This window comes from Schistocerca piceifrons, chromosome 2, assembly GCF_021461385.2.
Source record: "Schistocerca piceifrons isolate TAMUIC-IGC-003096 chromosome 2, iqSchPice1.1, whole genome shotgun sequence".
Taxonomy (NCBI): Eukaryota; Metazoa; Arthropoda; class Insecta; order Orthoptera; family Acrididae; genus Schistocerca; species Schistocerca piceifrons.
In genome coordinates this window covers 416,518,862-416,535,507 of record NC_060139.1, presented here as the reverse complement: position 1 = coordinate 416,535,507, position 16,646 = coordinate 416,518,862, and the positions used below count along the sequence as shown (strand labels likewise).

Genomic DNA, 16,646 nt, shown 5'->3' with positions numbered 1-16,646 from the left:
GAATTTTAATTGAGCGACCGTATAATGTCACTTGGTGATCAACCTGCTGGAGGAGTATCGCAACTTAACTTTCCCGGTTCAAAATGGTTCAAATCGCTCTGAGCACTATATGACTCAACTTTTGAGGTCATTAGTCCCCTAGAACTTAGAACTAGTTAACCTAACTAACCTAAGGACATCACACACATCCATGCCCGAGGCAGGATTCGAACCTGCGACCGTAGCGGTCTCGCGGTTCCAGACTGCAGTGCCTAGAACCGCACGGTCACTTCGGCCGGCTAACTTTCCCGGAAAAGAAACATTGATTATTCGGATGAACCTTGAGTTCACGTAATCTGACACTTAGTAAATGCTGGCATGGCGAAACGTATTATGGTCGTTACCACAAATGACAACACGTTAAACATACTCCCGCTTGTTTATTCAGGTACAAGGAGCGGATTTATCATTAGAGCAAGACTTTTTTGCAGCCTGAGAAGCCTGTTGATATTTTCACAGCTATTTGAATACTACCAGTTTTGAGAAGTGGGTCCTGGAGAATTCGCTCCCCAATCTAACCAAAGTAAGTATAACAATTGGTGACTGTAGTGGAGTGCAAGAAAACAAAGCAGACTCACTATATGTTGTCAAAATCTATAATATTTATCTGCTGCAAATTAACTGATGTGCCAGCACAGTATGAAATTCAGCTTTGACACAATGACACAAGCTCAGCACAATAGGCTGTGATGTTGTAGGACTGGACCATGTGACACATCAGGCAATCACCATCGACAGTTGCACTGAACATTTATTTGGCACATTTACACAAGACAACAACAAATAAGACCATCAACGTATTTTTAAAATTACCATTTAGGCGAGAGAAAGTTACTTCAAAATTTAAACATTCATAAACCACGGCACTTATGGCCGATTAGACATTTAGTGAAATGAATTAAAATTTATTTACTCAAAATCTATGCTCAACCTCAAGAACAATTTAGTAAAATTTAACGAGGATTAGTTTCAAACTATTTAAACACGCAATAAGAACTGGCCTCATAGTAACTTCTAAGAATTTATGAAACTACTCGTTTAAGATTAGACACGTGTCTCTGACACACTATCACTTCAGATAGAGACATAACAGTAATGTTATTGCAATTCGCAGGAAAATACATCCAGGAAAACTTTATCCATGTATATCTATAGCAATTGGCCAGTTTAACTCCGTTGTGTGATATAAATACAATAATCAGCGGCACTTAGACAAGGACCAGCCAAACTGTTTTCAATGGCGGTTAACTCTGATAGTATCAGCACTCCAGGCCCTAGTAAATATTAATCATCACATCACATACAGCTCCCCTTTTAGATTTGCTCTTCCTGCTGCCTCGCACGACACCTGTACTGTCCACGAGACTTGGCAAACGACATTACTGCCACGCGTCCCAGAGCAAAATCCTCGCTACTTGCTAGAGCTTCCCCTTCGCTCCCTGATCGGCCTGGTAGGTGACGCCACCGTGTGCTCTGCACACACCACTGGACAGATCACCCATACTGGCGACAGGAATATCGCTGATCGAGCCACACGGCTCAGTAACAATTGACCAATAAGAAAAAATTCTAACTATTTGAGTTGAGTCAAATGTTCACAGGCTTGAAAAGGTGTATCGCCACTGTAGCGGCACCACCGTTTAACATAGGGAAGTTAGATTTGATGCAATATTTCTGAGCGCACAAGTTAGTCAGGCGCGGACCTGTTGACAGTAAGTTCCGCTTACCAGCGGTTGCGAAGTAGAATGGCGGCCACAGGGCCATAGAACCTTCTGAAAAGAGTAAACGCAGTGGTTTGCATGGTGCAAGTTACAGGCAGAAGGGCCCACTGACCCAACCTAGGTGTTATGAGTACATGAATCGAAATGGCACTTTAGCAAAACAGAGGCGCACAGCTGCACATAAATAGGTGCCGGTTTTCTAACGGGGGTGGATTCTAGTGTGGCAGCTCTCCTGGACGGTGGGGCGTGTCACACCACGGGCTACAAGCAACAGTAGATGGGGCGCCAGCGTGCCAGTCCACGGTGGGTCGCTGGTCCGACCGTCAGAGGCGCTTGTTGTTGCCCACGATCTTAACTACAACGTTGAAGAAGCACGCAGCGAGCTGCCCTGGGGTTCCCAGCAGAGCGGCGCTGAGGCAACGGGGATGAAGGCCCCTGAGTCGGCTACCTGCGCATCCTGACATCGTCAAAACATCGTGGCTGTACACTGCCAGCATGCCACAGTACGTTGCATGGATTGCTGAAGTAGCCTTCCGAGCCAAGCTGTTTTGCAGACAGTAAAGTGGCATCCTCGGCATCGCGGGACCCTGTGACACATGCAGGGGGAATGCCGCATTGTAGCTGGGATTAATAAAATACTTGAAGATCACAGCCGAGTTTTAATACGGCGCATCCTGACACTTTCCATCCTCGTCCAATATTCCTCCACCGCACGCCAACCTCTACATTTGGCAGTGACAGCTACATTTGGTGCCAGAATGGCGGGCATCGTCTGTACAGTACAACATTCGAGCCCACCACCATCATTACAGCCACAAAAATGTGGTGAGTGTTGACCAATTTTTCTTTTCGAGTGTTGGACGTTTTCATTCTTTGCGTTGGCAGAGTAAGTGTTAGTGTGTTTGGAGCAGTAAGATTTTTTTCGTCGCATTTAATTACTTCTGTATTGAGTTGAGTATGATGTTTTATTTATCTCGTCCTATTACTTCATCGCATAAAACATAAGATGAGATACTGAGCTGTAAGAAGTCAGTTTATTTTTGCAGTTAAATATTTTGTTTCTGTGGGATTTTATAGGCTGAAATGGGACTAACTGGAAATGAAAGCAATACAATGGCATAGTGAGGGACGCAAGGTGTGTCGGAACAAGAAGCAGTATGGATTTTGATGGAAAAGGTAGCACAATTGACAGTGGACAATACACAGTTGAGAAGTGAATTAACATCTAGGAGTGAACAGGTAACCGCATCTGATCTGTCGTTGTTGCGTAAGGTGCCGCAGCAGGAGACTGATCTAGCTGCTGCAAGTTTGATTATTCAGTTTTCTGGCAAGGAATCTGAGGATGTGTGTTCGTTTGTGGAGGACTTGGAAACTTCAGCTGTGATGAATGGTTGGTCTGATAAACAGTTGTTACATGTAGCCAAGATTAGAATAACGGTTGAGGCGAAGACGTACGTAAGGTGTTCTCAGGCCTTAAGGAAGGAAGGACAGTTTAAGCAGTTGAAGGTTGAAGGAGGGGCTTCTACAAGAAACAGAATAGCGCTCGGTACTTCAGCGAGAGGTTGAGTACAATGACGATGAGACAGGGGGAGACGGTAGAGAAATTTGCGGACAGAATAAGAAAAATTAACGAGTATACTTACGAGTTAGGCCAGAGCGATGACGCGAATGGTATTCTATTGCAGGAGGCCGAGCAAGGGGCACTTGATGTATTTTTGAGGGGGTTACCGGCGCACATGGCGAGGAAAGTGGGTGAAGGGACTCCGAAAGATTTGTATTGTGCCATTCAGCTAGCAATCCAATGTGAGGAAATACATGTGGCAATGGTGCTTTGTAGACAAATAGTGTTTATAGCGGGTATAAAACGTTATAATTGTGGCCGTAGGGGACATGTGTAGAGGTAATGTACCCAGTCACCGAGGAATAGAGGAAGGGGTGGAAATCAGCAGCATGGAAGATGTAGAAGTGGAGTTAGTAGAGGTGGACAATCTCAAACGGTGGAGGGGGCCAAAGACCCATCTAAGGGAGATTGCATTTAATTTCAGTGCTACAAATACGTATGCAGAGGGGGAATGTTGAGTGGTAGGATCCATATGAACTAAAAAGTTTAAGATTTTGTCTACGTCGGAGCGGCGACTATGTAGAGAAGTATCTGGAAAGTGTACCATACTTTTGCAAATAAAATGTTTCTGATATTTACTGTGGTTTCCATTTAGCGACCGATCGGAACCTATTTTCTGGACAACCCTCGTATAACAGACAACGTTCCGTCTTTCCCTGAATATATTCGTCCTTTTTTCTTTCGTCGATCAAGTATTTCTTCTAATATCCAGTGTTTCTTTGGTGCTATCTTCCTTGAATCTATATTTGTCCAACTTCGGTGACTGCCCGTTTTGGATATGTCAGCTGAACTACCTATTATGATATTCGCTACCGCAATATCTACAGCCATACAGAACGTTAAGTCATCACATCATTCTTTAGTACTTCATTGTCACATTTCTTTCGGCACTGATTCTTCTGTACTGTTCTCTTAAACTTCACTCTATTCTTCACCACTACTAAATTCTTGTATAGGCTTGTACACCAGAACTGTTGCTGTTGAGGCTGGTTTTCTGTCCATTCTGATGAAAATAATCCGCTCACTGAAATGCTGACAGTGACTCACTGTCCTCCAAACTTTCTACTCATGTCGAATCCTGTTGCCGTTACTCCATTTCCTGCTACTGTTTTTATTACCCCATACTCGTCTGACCAGAATTCTCTTCTATCTTCCCACCATTTCACTTCACTGGTTCGATAAAAACGGAATCCTTACCGGATCGCTCTTGCCCGCCCTTTGTCTGTCTGTCAGTCTGTCTGTCCGACTTTACGAAACCCTCATCCTCAGGAACGGTTTGATGTATCAAGCTCAAATTTATCTCACATATTAAAGTCTATGTTCCGTTTTTGATGTAAAAAGATCTAGCTTCTAACTCAGTGCAATCGATACGGCCATTTATGTAACATACATTACTGGCCATTAAAATTGCTACACCACGAAGGTGACGCGCTACACACGCGAAATTTAACCGACAGGAAGAAAATCCTGTGATATGCAACTGATTAGCGTTTCAGAGCATTCACAAAAGGTTGACGCCGGTGGCAACACCTACAACATGCTGACATGAGGAAAGTTTCCAACCGATTTCTCATACACAAACAGCAGTTAACCGGCGTTGCCTGGTAAAACGTTGTTGTGATGCCTCGTGTAAGGAGGAGAAATGCGTACCATCACATTTCCGACTTTGATAAACAACGCACTGTAGCCTATCGCGATTGCGGTTTATCGTATCGCGACATTACTGCTCGCGTTGGTCGAGATTCAATGACTGTTAGCAGAATATGGAATCGATGGGTTCAGGAGGGTAATACGAAACGTCATGCTGGATCCCAACAGCCTCGTATCACTAGCAGTAGAGATGATAGGCATCTTATCCGCATGGCTGTAATGGATCGCGCAGCCACGTCTCGATCCCTGAGTCAACAGATGGGGACGTTTGCAAGACAACAAATCTGCACGAACAGTTCGACGACGTTTGCAGCAGCATGGACTATCAGCTCGGAGACCATGTCTGCGGTTACCCTTGACGCTGCTTCACAGACAGGAGCGCCTGCGATGGTGTACTCAGCGACGAACCTGGGTGAACGAATGGCAAAAAATCATTTTTACAGATGAATCCAGGTTCTGTTTACAGCATCATGATGGTCGAATCCGTGTTTGGCGACATCGCGGTGAACACACATTGGAAGCGCGTATCGTCATCGCCATACTGGCGTATCACCCGGCGTGATGGTAAGGGGTGCCATTGGTTACACGTCTCGGTCACCTCTTGTTCGCATTGATGGCACTCTGAACAGTGGAAGTTACATTTCAGAAGTGTTACGACCCCTGGCTCTACCCTTCATTCGATCCCTGTGAAACCCTACATTTCAGCAGGAGAATACACGACCGCATGTTGCAGGTCCTGTACGGGCCTTTCTGGATATGTTCGACTGCTGCCCTGGCGAGCATATTCTCCAGATCTCTCACCAACTGAAAACGTCTGGTGAATGGTGGCCGAGCAACTGGCTCGTCACAATACGCCAGTCACTACTCTTGATAAACTGTGGTATAGCGTTGAAGCTGCGTGGGCAGCTGTACATGTACTCGCCATCCAAGCTCTGTTTGACTCAATGTCCAGGCGTATCGAGGCCGTTATTACGGCCAGAGGTGGTTGTTCTGGGAACTGATTACTCAGGATCTATGCACCCAAATTGCGTGAAAATGTAATCACATGTCAGTTCTAGCATAATATATTTGTCCAGTGAATACCCGTTTATCATCTGCATTTCTTCTTCGTGTAGCAATTTTAATGGAATTAGCGTATTTTGTTATTCCCCAACTCAGTCATCAAAACGTGCTGGTCACTGTGGCCGAACGGTTCTAGGCGCTTCAGTCTGGAACCGCGTGACCGCTACGGTCGTAGGTTCGAATCCTGCCTCGGGCGTGGATGTGTGTGACGTCCTTAGGTTAGTTAAGTGTAAGTAGTTCTAGGTGACTGATGACCTCATATGTTAAGTCCCATATTGCTCAGAGTCATTTGAACCATCAAAACGTGCAGGTTAATTCCCGTTGACATAGAATCATGAAATTTTCCAAGAAGCATAGTTTCACAATATAACCAAAAGGGAATAATCCGAACTTGGCTAATTTGTAACTATATCATACGAAAAAAATTGTTTTCATTTGTTACCAGACTGTCTTTCTGTCCCACTGTGTGTTAACACACCATTTTTAAGGGATGGCAGACATATCAAGTTGAAAGCTATGTCTCATACTAAGGTTCACAGCCCTTGGGGGTATGACAAACGTTAGCGTGTAAGTCAGTGCAGTGGAAAGACACGACCATTTATGTCACATATGCTGCTACTCGCAAACTCTCTCATTAAAGCCATAGGGTATTTCACTTGATGTCGTATCATGAAATTTGGCAACAGTTAAATTCAAACATTGGGACTGATATCTTGCCAGTACCATTGTCTACAAAGTGCACAAATCGTCGAGATCCTCGATTCTCAGGATGGATGAACTGTCCGTATCCAAAATTAAGAGTGTATGGAACCCTCAGTGGGCGAGTGCTACTCGCACCTGATCAGTTTTTATTTCAGTTACAGGCCCAACGGTTTGTGGATACTCAACATTTTTATTTAATGCAGTGGTTTCCGGTGTCTTTTCCATCCTTATGCGGTTGATCATCGCTGATTCTTCCGACATTTTACCTCAATTAACCGGCACCAAAGAAACGATTACCTCCCTGCCGAATACACCTGGTCCACGCAGAGCTACTAGCGACTGCGGCAGAGCTGTTAGTGACGGGAACAGCGCATAATGACTGTATAGTGTGTGTGAGCTTCCAAAGGAACGATTACGTTGCTCACCACAGCACCAAAGCACACTACGAGAGGAGCTAAAACTAAATGATACAACGAATTCGTAAAGTAGTTAAGAATAAACTGAGAGTTGCTACGCCCTACTGAGAAACATTTATTCACGTTACGGCTGTACAAAAGTGTTCAGTCTTTCATTCGGCTTCATTGGTGTACTGAGATCTAGGGCAGTCCATACTTTCCATTGCCTTATTTTTGATATGCGGTAATGGTAGAGAGCTGTCCCCTCAGACACCGTTTTCCGGGAACCACAACTGATTACATGGGCGCTATCTCGCAGATGAAAGGCAGTTCCAGATCGCAACGCACGTCCTTGTAGAAGCCCCTGCCGGACACAGCCAGGCAGTTTTCGGGGTTCCCACCGTCGTAGTTGTTTGGCTCGCCAGGATTCCACACTTGGTACTCCATGTCTCTTAGGTGCCTGCCTGTCAAAAGAAAACGGGTGACTGAGGCAAGGAATGTGTTCGGTTACTATACAAACATAACTGTATTATAAGTACCCTGCGAAGGATGTAGAGCTCATCTGACATATCATGAATATTTTCTTTGTTAGTTGTCACACCCAAGCTACACACTCATACAAACGCACGCGCAAACACACACACGCACACACACACACACACACACACACACACACACACACACACACACACACACACACAAAAGCATGCAGGCACACACACACACACACACACACACACACACACACACACACACACACACACACACACACACACAAGAAGGGAAGAAGAGAGAGAGAGAGAGAGAGAGAGGCACAAAACTTGTAACAGAGAAGGTTGAGAAAATTATTTAACATATTAGAATGAAAGTACGTGAAACATAAGAGAGGTCATAATAGTAAAAGAAGTATGGAAAAATAGTTTTTAGTAGTTACAAGGAATTTAACAGTTCTGAGTAGCAAACAGTACACCTATTTACAATAGCTTTACCTGAAGTATGGGTAGCATCGGGACTTATTAGGGTTCCGTGCCTCAATCTGTAAAAACGGGACCCGTACACGATCACTTTGTTGTCCATCTGTGTGCCTGCTTGTCGGCCTGTTCTATTGTTAAGAGCCTTATGTCTCAGGAACGGGTGGATGTATCAACTTCAAATTTGTCACATATTAAGATATATGGTATCGTGGCAGTGTAAAAATTGTAAGCTTCTAAGGCAATGCAATAAAAAATACAGCCATTTATGTCAGATCTTTGATACTCTAAAACTCACTCATGAAAACCTGCAGGGGGATTCCCGTTGACCTAGAATTATCAAATTTGGCAAGAAGATGGATTTCGCAGTGCAAATACAGGAAAAATTTCAAAAATTGTTAGCTTCCAATTATACAACACGAAAAAATATTTTTTGGCATTTTTCATCCATCTGTCTCTTTGTCCGTTCGCCTATTATGGCCCGTTTCTCCCTTGAACAGACTGGCGTATCAAGTTCAAAGTTATGTCACTTACCGAAGTCTTTGATAGTGGTGTACAACGTTTAATTATCAAAGTCGGTTCAGTCAAAATATTCGGCCATTTATGTCACATATATCGAAACTCGCAAACCCACTCCATAAAATCTATACCATACGTCCCGTTGACCTGGAATCACAAAATTTAGCAAGAAGTAGTGTTTCACAGTATAGATAAAGGAAAAAAATCCGACAGTTTTTGATTTGTAATTGTTCATTGTTTTGTCATTTTTTATCTCTCTGTATGCTGGTCTGTCCGTCTGCTAAGACCCCTTTTTCTCGTAAACAGTTTGGCGTATCAAATTCAAATTTATTTCGCTTACTAAGGTATATGTTCCCTTGGCGGTGTAAAATATTTACGATTCTAAGTCATCGCAGTCAGAAGATTCGGCCACTTATGTCACATATTTTGATACTCGCTAACTTACTCAACAAAACCTATTGGCACTTCCCGTTGACGAAGACTCATTAAATTTGGCAGAAAGCAAGGGTTCACATTACAACTAACGTAAAGAAACTGAAAATTATTAAATTCAAATTATATCACATAAGAAACAACTTTTTGCCATTAGAACATACGCGTGCATTCATCAACCGTCAAAAGCATAACAGACGCACGTTACTGCATACAAACACGTTTTAGCAAGTAAGTAGTCATATTTTTTAGTATATATAAAGTCATGTGAAAACTGAAACAACTGTATACACAGCTATTTAGCACATACATTTTCTTGTGCCTTGTGCCACTCACAACAGAGCACATCACTGGAACTAGCGGCGCCGTGACTGCATTGATGTGCTCTGGTGTGAATGGCGTAAGACAAATGTATGTGGTGAATAACTGTGTGAAGTTTTTTTGAGCATGGTTGCTTGGTTCAGTGACCGTTTGTAAATTAAAATGGAGACAAATGAGCCCTTGGTCACAATTTTTTAGTCTTATTAACCAAGTTTTAACACTTCTAAGAGTGCCCCCATCAGAATTTAGACATTTAAAGTGGTCAATGACATAATTACAAATTTATGGGCAAAAAAAATTTTTATATATAAAAAGTGGAAATACTGACCAACAATACAAGACAGAGAAAGTCTTTTCCCCATAAATTTGTAATTATGTTATAGACCACTTTAAATATCTAAATTCCGATGAAGGCACTCTAAGAAGTGTTGAAACCTGGTTAATAAGACAAAAAATTGTGACCAAAGGCTCATTTGTTTCACTTTTAACTGTGTAAAAAGTTATTTTAGTTTTAACATGTCGATGGATCACTTGGTTGCTTGATTTGTGGGGGGGACCAAACAACGAAATCATCGGACCCACGCGTCAGTTCTCTACGCACCAGTTCTAGGATCTGATACATACCTTCCAATTCATGAAAAAGTACACCTTTACTACTGCTTCAAGATCTGAAGATGGTAACACTGATTACCGAAACCGGTTAACGAGAATAACGGTTATTATTAGCGATCTCGGCAAAGAAGTTCAGCTTCTCTAATCCTAGTTGTTTACTTGAATCGACTGAAGTGGTATATCTGTGGGCTACTGGCCGACTGTCTGTGTACTTGTATATGGCCAGTTTGAGGGTGATCTGCAATGTATGCGAACTGAAGGAAACTCCCCAAGCCATGATCTCTCAAAAGGCATTTTATTGGGTAACCGATTTCGACAAAGCTATGCTATCATCATCCGAACTTAGGCTATTAATTTTTTACAACATGTTCTCCATCAGCGTTTCAAGTAGCTTCACATTGAGTATACACTTCCCACGACTATGAAGATCACTGTACATCGGCATGTCAAATGTAAAATTGTTGTGTGTCATCGTAACGTAACTATACTGCGCCGATTACAGGTGTTCATGCCCACCATCAATTGGCAACTTATACAGACATACACACTCACTCATAAAGAGTGAGTCAGGAGGAAATGTACAGTCTTTGAGACGTGATAGTATTAGTGATTATGAACAACAAACTTGATATGGACATCTGCTCTACTGCGAATGGTTTCCGTGATAGAACACATTTAGTATCACTTTTTTACGTTTTCCTTTAATAACTCGATAACCACACACTCCAACGAAAACGTGTCTCAGTACACAATTAAACTAAATTAAATTTGCTACATGGAAGGTCCCGTTTGTTTTTGTCTAGGACTAACAGTTTGCGCGGAGAGATCACGAGAATATTGAAAATGTCGTGCGACGCTCGTGCGCTGTAGCTTAGGTACTTTTTGATGGCCAGTTTGAGATAGTTTCCCGACTTGATAGACAACAAGCGTACTGCATCAAAATGTGCGTCTCAACTTCATCTATATTACTGTGGTACACTGTAAACAATGACAATGAATAACACAGAAAATAATTAGAAATATACATTAAAAGTGTTGTATCTCGGAAACCAGTCGGAATACCAAGTGCTCATTTTTTTTCACTTTTATTATACTGCACCGATTACAAGCGAATCCCAATCATTGTGGAAGCTGATTCATAGGCTGTCATGCTTTCGTATGAATCAGTTGCACATGATTGAGATTCACGATATCCAGTTTTATGGAGCGATACGATAAGCTTGTTGGTTCGAAAAAAGCGTATGTTGCTTGAAGATGGCAAAACGAATTGCCGAAACTGGTTGCTTTAGAAATAAAGTACAAGATCTTAAAGTGTACGACTGTTGGTAAAGTTTATTGGATTGAAAAATATTACAACTTATATCAAACTTTTCACTAATGCCCGTAACTTTTTCATGGATTCTGAATGGGGACATCTCACTTTCTGGTTCCTTGCACCCTGTAGCTTTCCCCATACATTTCATCACACGAGCAACTTTCTTTTCACCTATAATACGCATGGGAGAAACGAACGCACAAATCTTTCCATGTGAGCTCTGATATCTGTTATTTTGTTATAATGATCATTTCAGCCCTATGAAGATAGGCGCCAAAAAAATATTTTCACACTTCGAGGGGAAAAATAGTGACTGAAACTTAATGAGAAGATCCTGCCGCAATGAAAGCCTCTGTTTTAGAGATTGCCGTCCCATTTCGCCTATCATATCCTCGGCGCTCTCTGTTTATTTCGCTGTAATATGGAACGACCAGCTGCTCTTTGATCTTCTTCGATGTCCCCCGTCAACCCTAACTTATGAGGATTGCACAACGCACAGCAGTACTCCAGAAGAGGGTGACAACCGTAGCGTAAGCAGTCTCTTTAGTAGACTTTTTGCATTTTCGAAGCGTTCTGCAAATAAATCGGAGTATTTTGTTTGCTTTCCCCATAATACTATCTAATTTAACGTATTCGTAAGTGCAATGCCTAAGTATTTAGTTGAATTTTCAGCCTTTAGATCTGTGTGATTATTCTGTAACGAAAATTTAGTGGATTCCTTTTAGTAGTCCACGCGGTTTCAGGCGCAATGTCACGGACTGAGCGGCCCCTTCCGCCGGAAGTTCGAGTCCTCCCTCGGGCATGGGTGTGTGTGTTGTTCGTAGCATAAGCTAGTTTGAGTAGTGTGTAAGGCTATGGACCGATGACCTCAGCAGTTTGGTCCCTTAGGAATTCACACATTTGAAACTTTTGTTTTCCTTTTAGTACTCATGTACTGTTCCGAGTGGAGGATATGAATCATGGGGTCAGACGGTTCTGCGACCGTGTAGGCTGCACATTCTTCGACTTGCGCCATAACGAGATGGGCTTTAGAGTTTCCCTTCGGTCGGGCGGCCACTACACACAGGATTCGGCTACATGTGTAGCGGTGGCCGTGCGGGGGTTCTTGGGCAGTTTCTTAGGTTGGAGGTTCTCGGGAAACTACAGAAAGGGCGTCAGTTTAAAAGAGTGCAGGGCAGACACAGGAAGATAGACCTAGCAACAATCAGTACTGTAGCTGAAAACTACCATTGTTCTTTTGCAAAGTAACCAGAGCTGCAAACGCTTACAGTCTGTCCTGTCGACGATGCTACGGATGGTGAGCTCCGCCTTCCTCTCGCATGCAAGACTTTAACATTTCAACTAACCACCCGTATCGAGAGAGAACCTCGTCCGCTCCAAAACTCCAAATTATGCTCTTTATTTAGTCAATGGAGTAATCCGATGTTTTGGTCTACTTTTTCAAATGGTGTTGTGTTTTGTGCATGTGTGGCGCTATTGCGGACATTTGTCTGTTGTGTGTGTAGTCTCTAATGCATTCTGTAGACCAGTTGTTGACATCAGACCGTGATAAAATACACTGACGGAAGAAAAGTGGCAGCACCAAGAATGAGTTATGAGACATAAAGTTGGTAGGAGTGTATTTACATCTCAAATTTTCTGCCAGTCTTTTCAAAGTGTCTGTATTCACACCACTGTGAGGAAGCAAATCGGTTACCCTTTAAGTACACGCCTTAACAGTTGTGAGTGTTAGTTACCTACGAAATTGGACGTGCTGAGTTGATGTTACCCAAAATGCCTTTGAGGCGACAAAGAAGCCCTTATCAACACCTCACTGAGTTTGAACGAGGTCATGTCATAGGACTACGAGGAGCTGTATGTTCCTTCTGCGATATTGCAAAAAGACTTGGCAGCAACGTGGTTACATTCCTACCACTGTACATGTCTGCTGGCATCGGTTTTCACAAAAACATACGGTCGCAAAAAGACCGGGCTCAGGACGGCCAACTAGCACTACCGAGAGGGAAGACCATCATGTTGGGCGTATGGATCTGGTGCATCGTACTGCATCTGCAGCAGCAATTTGAGCAGCAGTTGGCAGCACAGTGACTCAAAGCTATGTTACAAATCGGTTACTTCGAAGATAGCCAAAAGACAGACACCCTGTAACGTGCATTCCAAGGACGCCAAACCATCGCCGTTTGCGACTTGAGTGGTGTCAAAGGAGAGCACATTGGAGGCCAGTGTGGAGGTTTGTTATGTTTTCTGAAGAAAGCTGGTTCTGTGTCGGTGCCAGTGATGCTCGTGTATTGAATACAGAAACAGGCCAGTTTAGGGTCTGCAACTAACACACTGTGTGCAAAACACAGTGGACTTGCACTTGGAATTATGATCTGGGATGTGGTTTTGTACGACAGCAGAAGCAATCTTGTGGTTATCGCAACCACTTGACTGCAAAATTGTATTTGACCTGTTGTGTTGCCCTTCATGAACAGCATTCCTGGGGATGTTTTCCAATAGGATAACGCTCGTCCAGATACAACTGTTGTAACCCAACACGCTCTACAATCGGTCGACATGTTATCGTGGTCTACTTGACACCAGATACATCCCCAGTCGAGCACATATGGGACATCATCGAACGGCAAATCCAGCGTCATTCACAAACAACAATAACCATCGCTGTACTGACCGACAAAGTGCCACAGGCATGGAGCTCCAGCCGCAAACTGTCATCCGTCGTCTGTACAATACAGTGCATGCGCGTTTGCATGCTTGCATTCAACTTTCTGGTGGTAACACCGGTTATTAATGTATCAGCATTTCACATTTGCAATGGCGTATCTCGCGCTTACATTAACCTCTGATCTTGTAACATTAACCATTAAAATATGTTACCTGAAAAAATGTGACACCGAAATTTCATTACACTACATTAATAATTTTTTGGTGTTGCGACTTTTTTCCATCAGTGTATAAATAAAAGTAAATCGTTACTTCTAGCACAAAGGTTTTTTTTCACAAACAAACCCATTGTTTCCATTCCAGAGACATTACAGAGACAATCACTCCATCAAAATTCAATGTCACTGAAGGGATAACTGTTTTAAAGTTTAAAGAAATAGAGAAATTTTTGAAAGACAGTAATTTGAAAAGAGTTTTTCTTTTCTAATTCACAACGAATATTTAACACAGGTGAAAATTCATTTTTGCTTTCTTCTAAGGTTGCATCTTTCTCGCAAAGAGATGTCTATAAAATTGGGACTGTGTGAAAATAATGACGGTCAATGTTGCAGGCAGATCCTTCACCCTTTGATCATTTTTAAATATTACAGACTCCCAAATAACTCAATAAATCTTCTACTGAACGAATGGTGAGCAGGTAAATCTTGGTCTGAATGAATTCACTGCAGACCTGTTGATACCATGGCTAACGTATAAACAGGTCCTCCTACCAATTTTTTATGGACATATCTCTCATCTCACTTTGAAAGTTTCTCAATGGTGGAGTGTGCCGTCTAGAGAGCTCAGCACATATTACAAAGCCAATAGATGTTTCTGCCACTCACTTTTTAAAATGGCTTGAAGGAAGGCAGTTGACAGTTACAAACGGGAAATGAACGTTATTGCCATTCGTAAATAAAATTTTGCAATTGCGAAAGACTTTGAAAAACGATTTGAAAGACTGTGTAGATGATGGTTTTAATGTTTGTGGGCTTTGTCTATTCACGTATCAGGAGAATCGTATGGAAAAATTTGCGACTCTGAACGCAGAAGGAATTGAGAACCATCTCAAATATTTACCACGTTGCATCTCATCCCAGGCTCGTCGACCATGGGACCATTGATTTTCACAATATATATAAATGACCTAGTAGATAGTGTCGGAAGTTCCATGCGGCTTTTCGCGGATGATGCTGTAGTATACAGAGAAGTTGCAGCATTAGAAAATTGTAGCGAAATGCAGGAAGATCTGCAGCGGATAGGCACTTGGTGCAGGGAGTGGCAACTGACCCTTAACATAGACAAATGTAATGTATTGCGAATACATAGAAAGAAGGATCCTTTATTGTATGATTATATGATAGCGGAACAAACACTGGTAGCAGTTACTTCTGTAAAATATCTGGGAGTATGCGTGCGGAACGATTTGAAGTGGAATGATCATATAAAATTGTTGGTATGGCGGGTACCAGGTTGAGATTCATTGGGAGAGTGCTTAGAAAATGTAGTCCATCAACAAAGGAGGTGGCTTACAAGACACTCGTTCGACCTATACTTGAGTATTGCTCATCAGTGTGGGATCCGTACCAGATCGGTTTGACGGAGGAGATAGAGAAGATCCAAAGAAGAGCGGCGCGTTTCGTCACAGGGTTATTTGGTAACCGTGATAGCGTTACGGAGATGTTTAATAAACTCAAGTGGCAGACTCTGCAAGAGAGGCGCACTGCATCGCGGTGTAGCTTGCTCGCCAGGTTTCGAGAGGGTGCGTTTCTGGATGAGGTATCGAATATATTGCTTCCCCCTACTTGTACCTCCCGAGGAGATCACGAATGTAAAATTAGAGAGATTAGAGCGCGCACGGAGGCTTTCAGACAGTCGTTCTTCCCGCGAACCATACGCGACTGGAACAGGAAAGGGAGGTAATGACAGTGGCACGTAAAGTGCCCTCCGCCACACACCGTTGGGTGGCTTGCGGAGTATAAATGTAGATGAATGTAGATGTAGATGTAGATGTAGAACGGTAGAGAAAAAGCTTGATGGTGGTCCGATGAACCAAATGTCAGGCAATTAACTGTGTATTGCTGAGTAATCATTGACACTAGATATATGTAGATTATAAATACATACTGTACAAAGGTATATAATACTCTGTAGAAGACCTATAGCATTATCTCTGTCGACTACAGCTAAAAAATATCTTTGTAACTGTTTGTTACGTAAGTTTGCTATTTCGATGTACATTGTGCACAGATAATTGTGCGTGGTGTTTAATATGCGTCAATCTCTGCACAAATGGACCCAAGAAAATTGTAAGTAAAAGCTCTACAAAATTTCACCGTAACTAAATATAAAGATCGGCAATCACCTACAATCTGCGAGTTTTCATACATTGCAGTAAAGACAACAGAAGGATGAAGATCATAACACTTCAAAGAAATCAGGAAAATGGCATTGTACACAGAGAAAAACACACTTGAAAATGTAAATTATTTCCTGAAACGCTTCCTGTGAGGTATTAATACCCAAGTGCCGCTGTGATTGAAGTATACCGCGCATGGGTAAATGGCGATATCGAAAACCAGC

General features: G+C 42.6%; 1 protein-coding gene across 1 annotated transcript in view; it reads right to left on the bottom strand.

The window, feature by feature from the left end:
• Nucleotides 1–7,346: 7,346 nt before the first annotated feature.
• The window catches only part of LOC124777453 (C-type mannose receptor 2-like), a 45,445-nt gene continuing 36,145 nt past the window's right edge, over nucleotides 7,347–16,646 (bottom strand). The window contains exon 6 of the mRNA XM_047252869.1: nucleotides 7,347–7,654. Coding sequence (XP_047108825.1) covers nucleotides 7,488–7,654 — 167 coding nt within the window. The 3' untranslated portion in view covers nucleotides 7,347–7,487. The remainder of the gene's footprint in view (nucleotides 7,655–16,646) is intronic.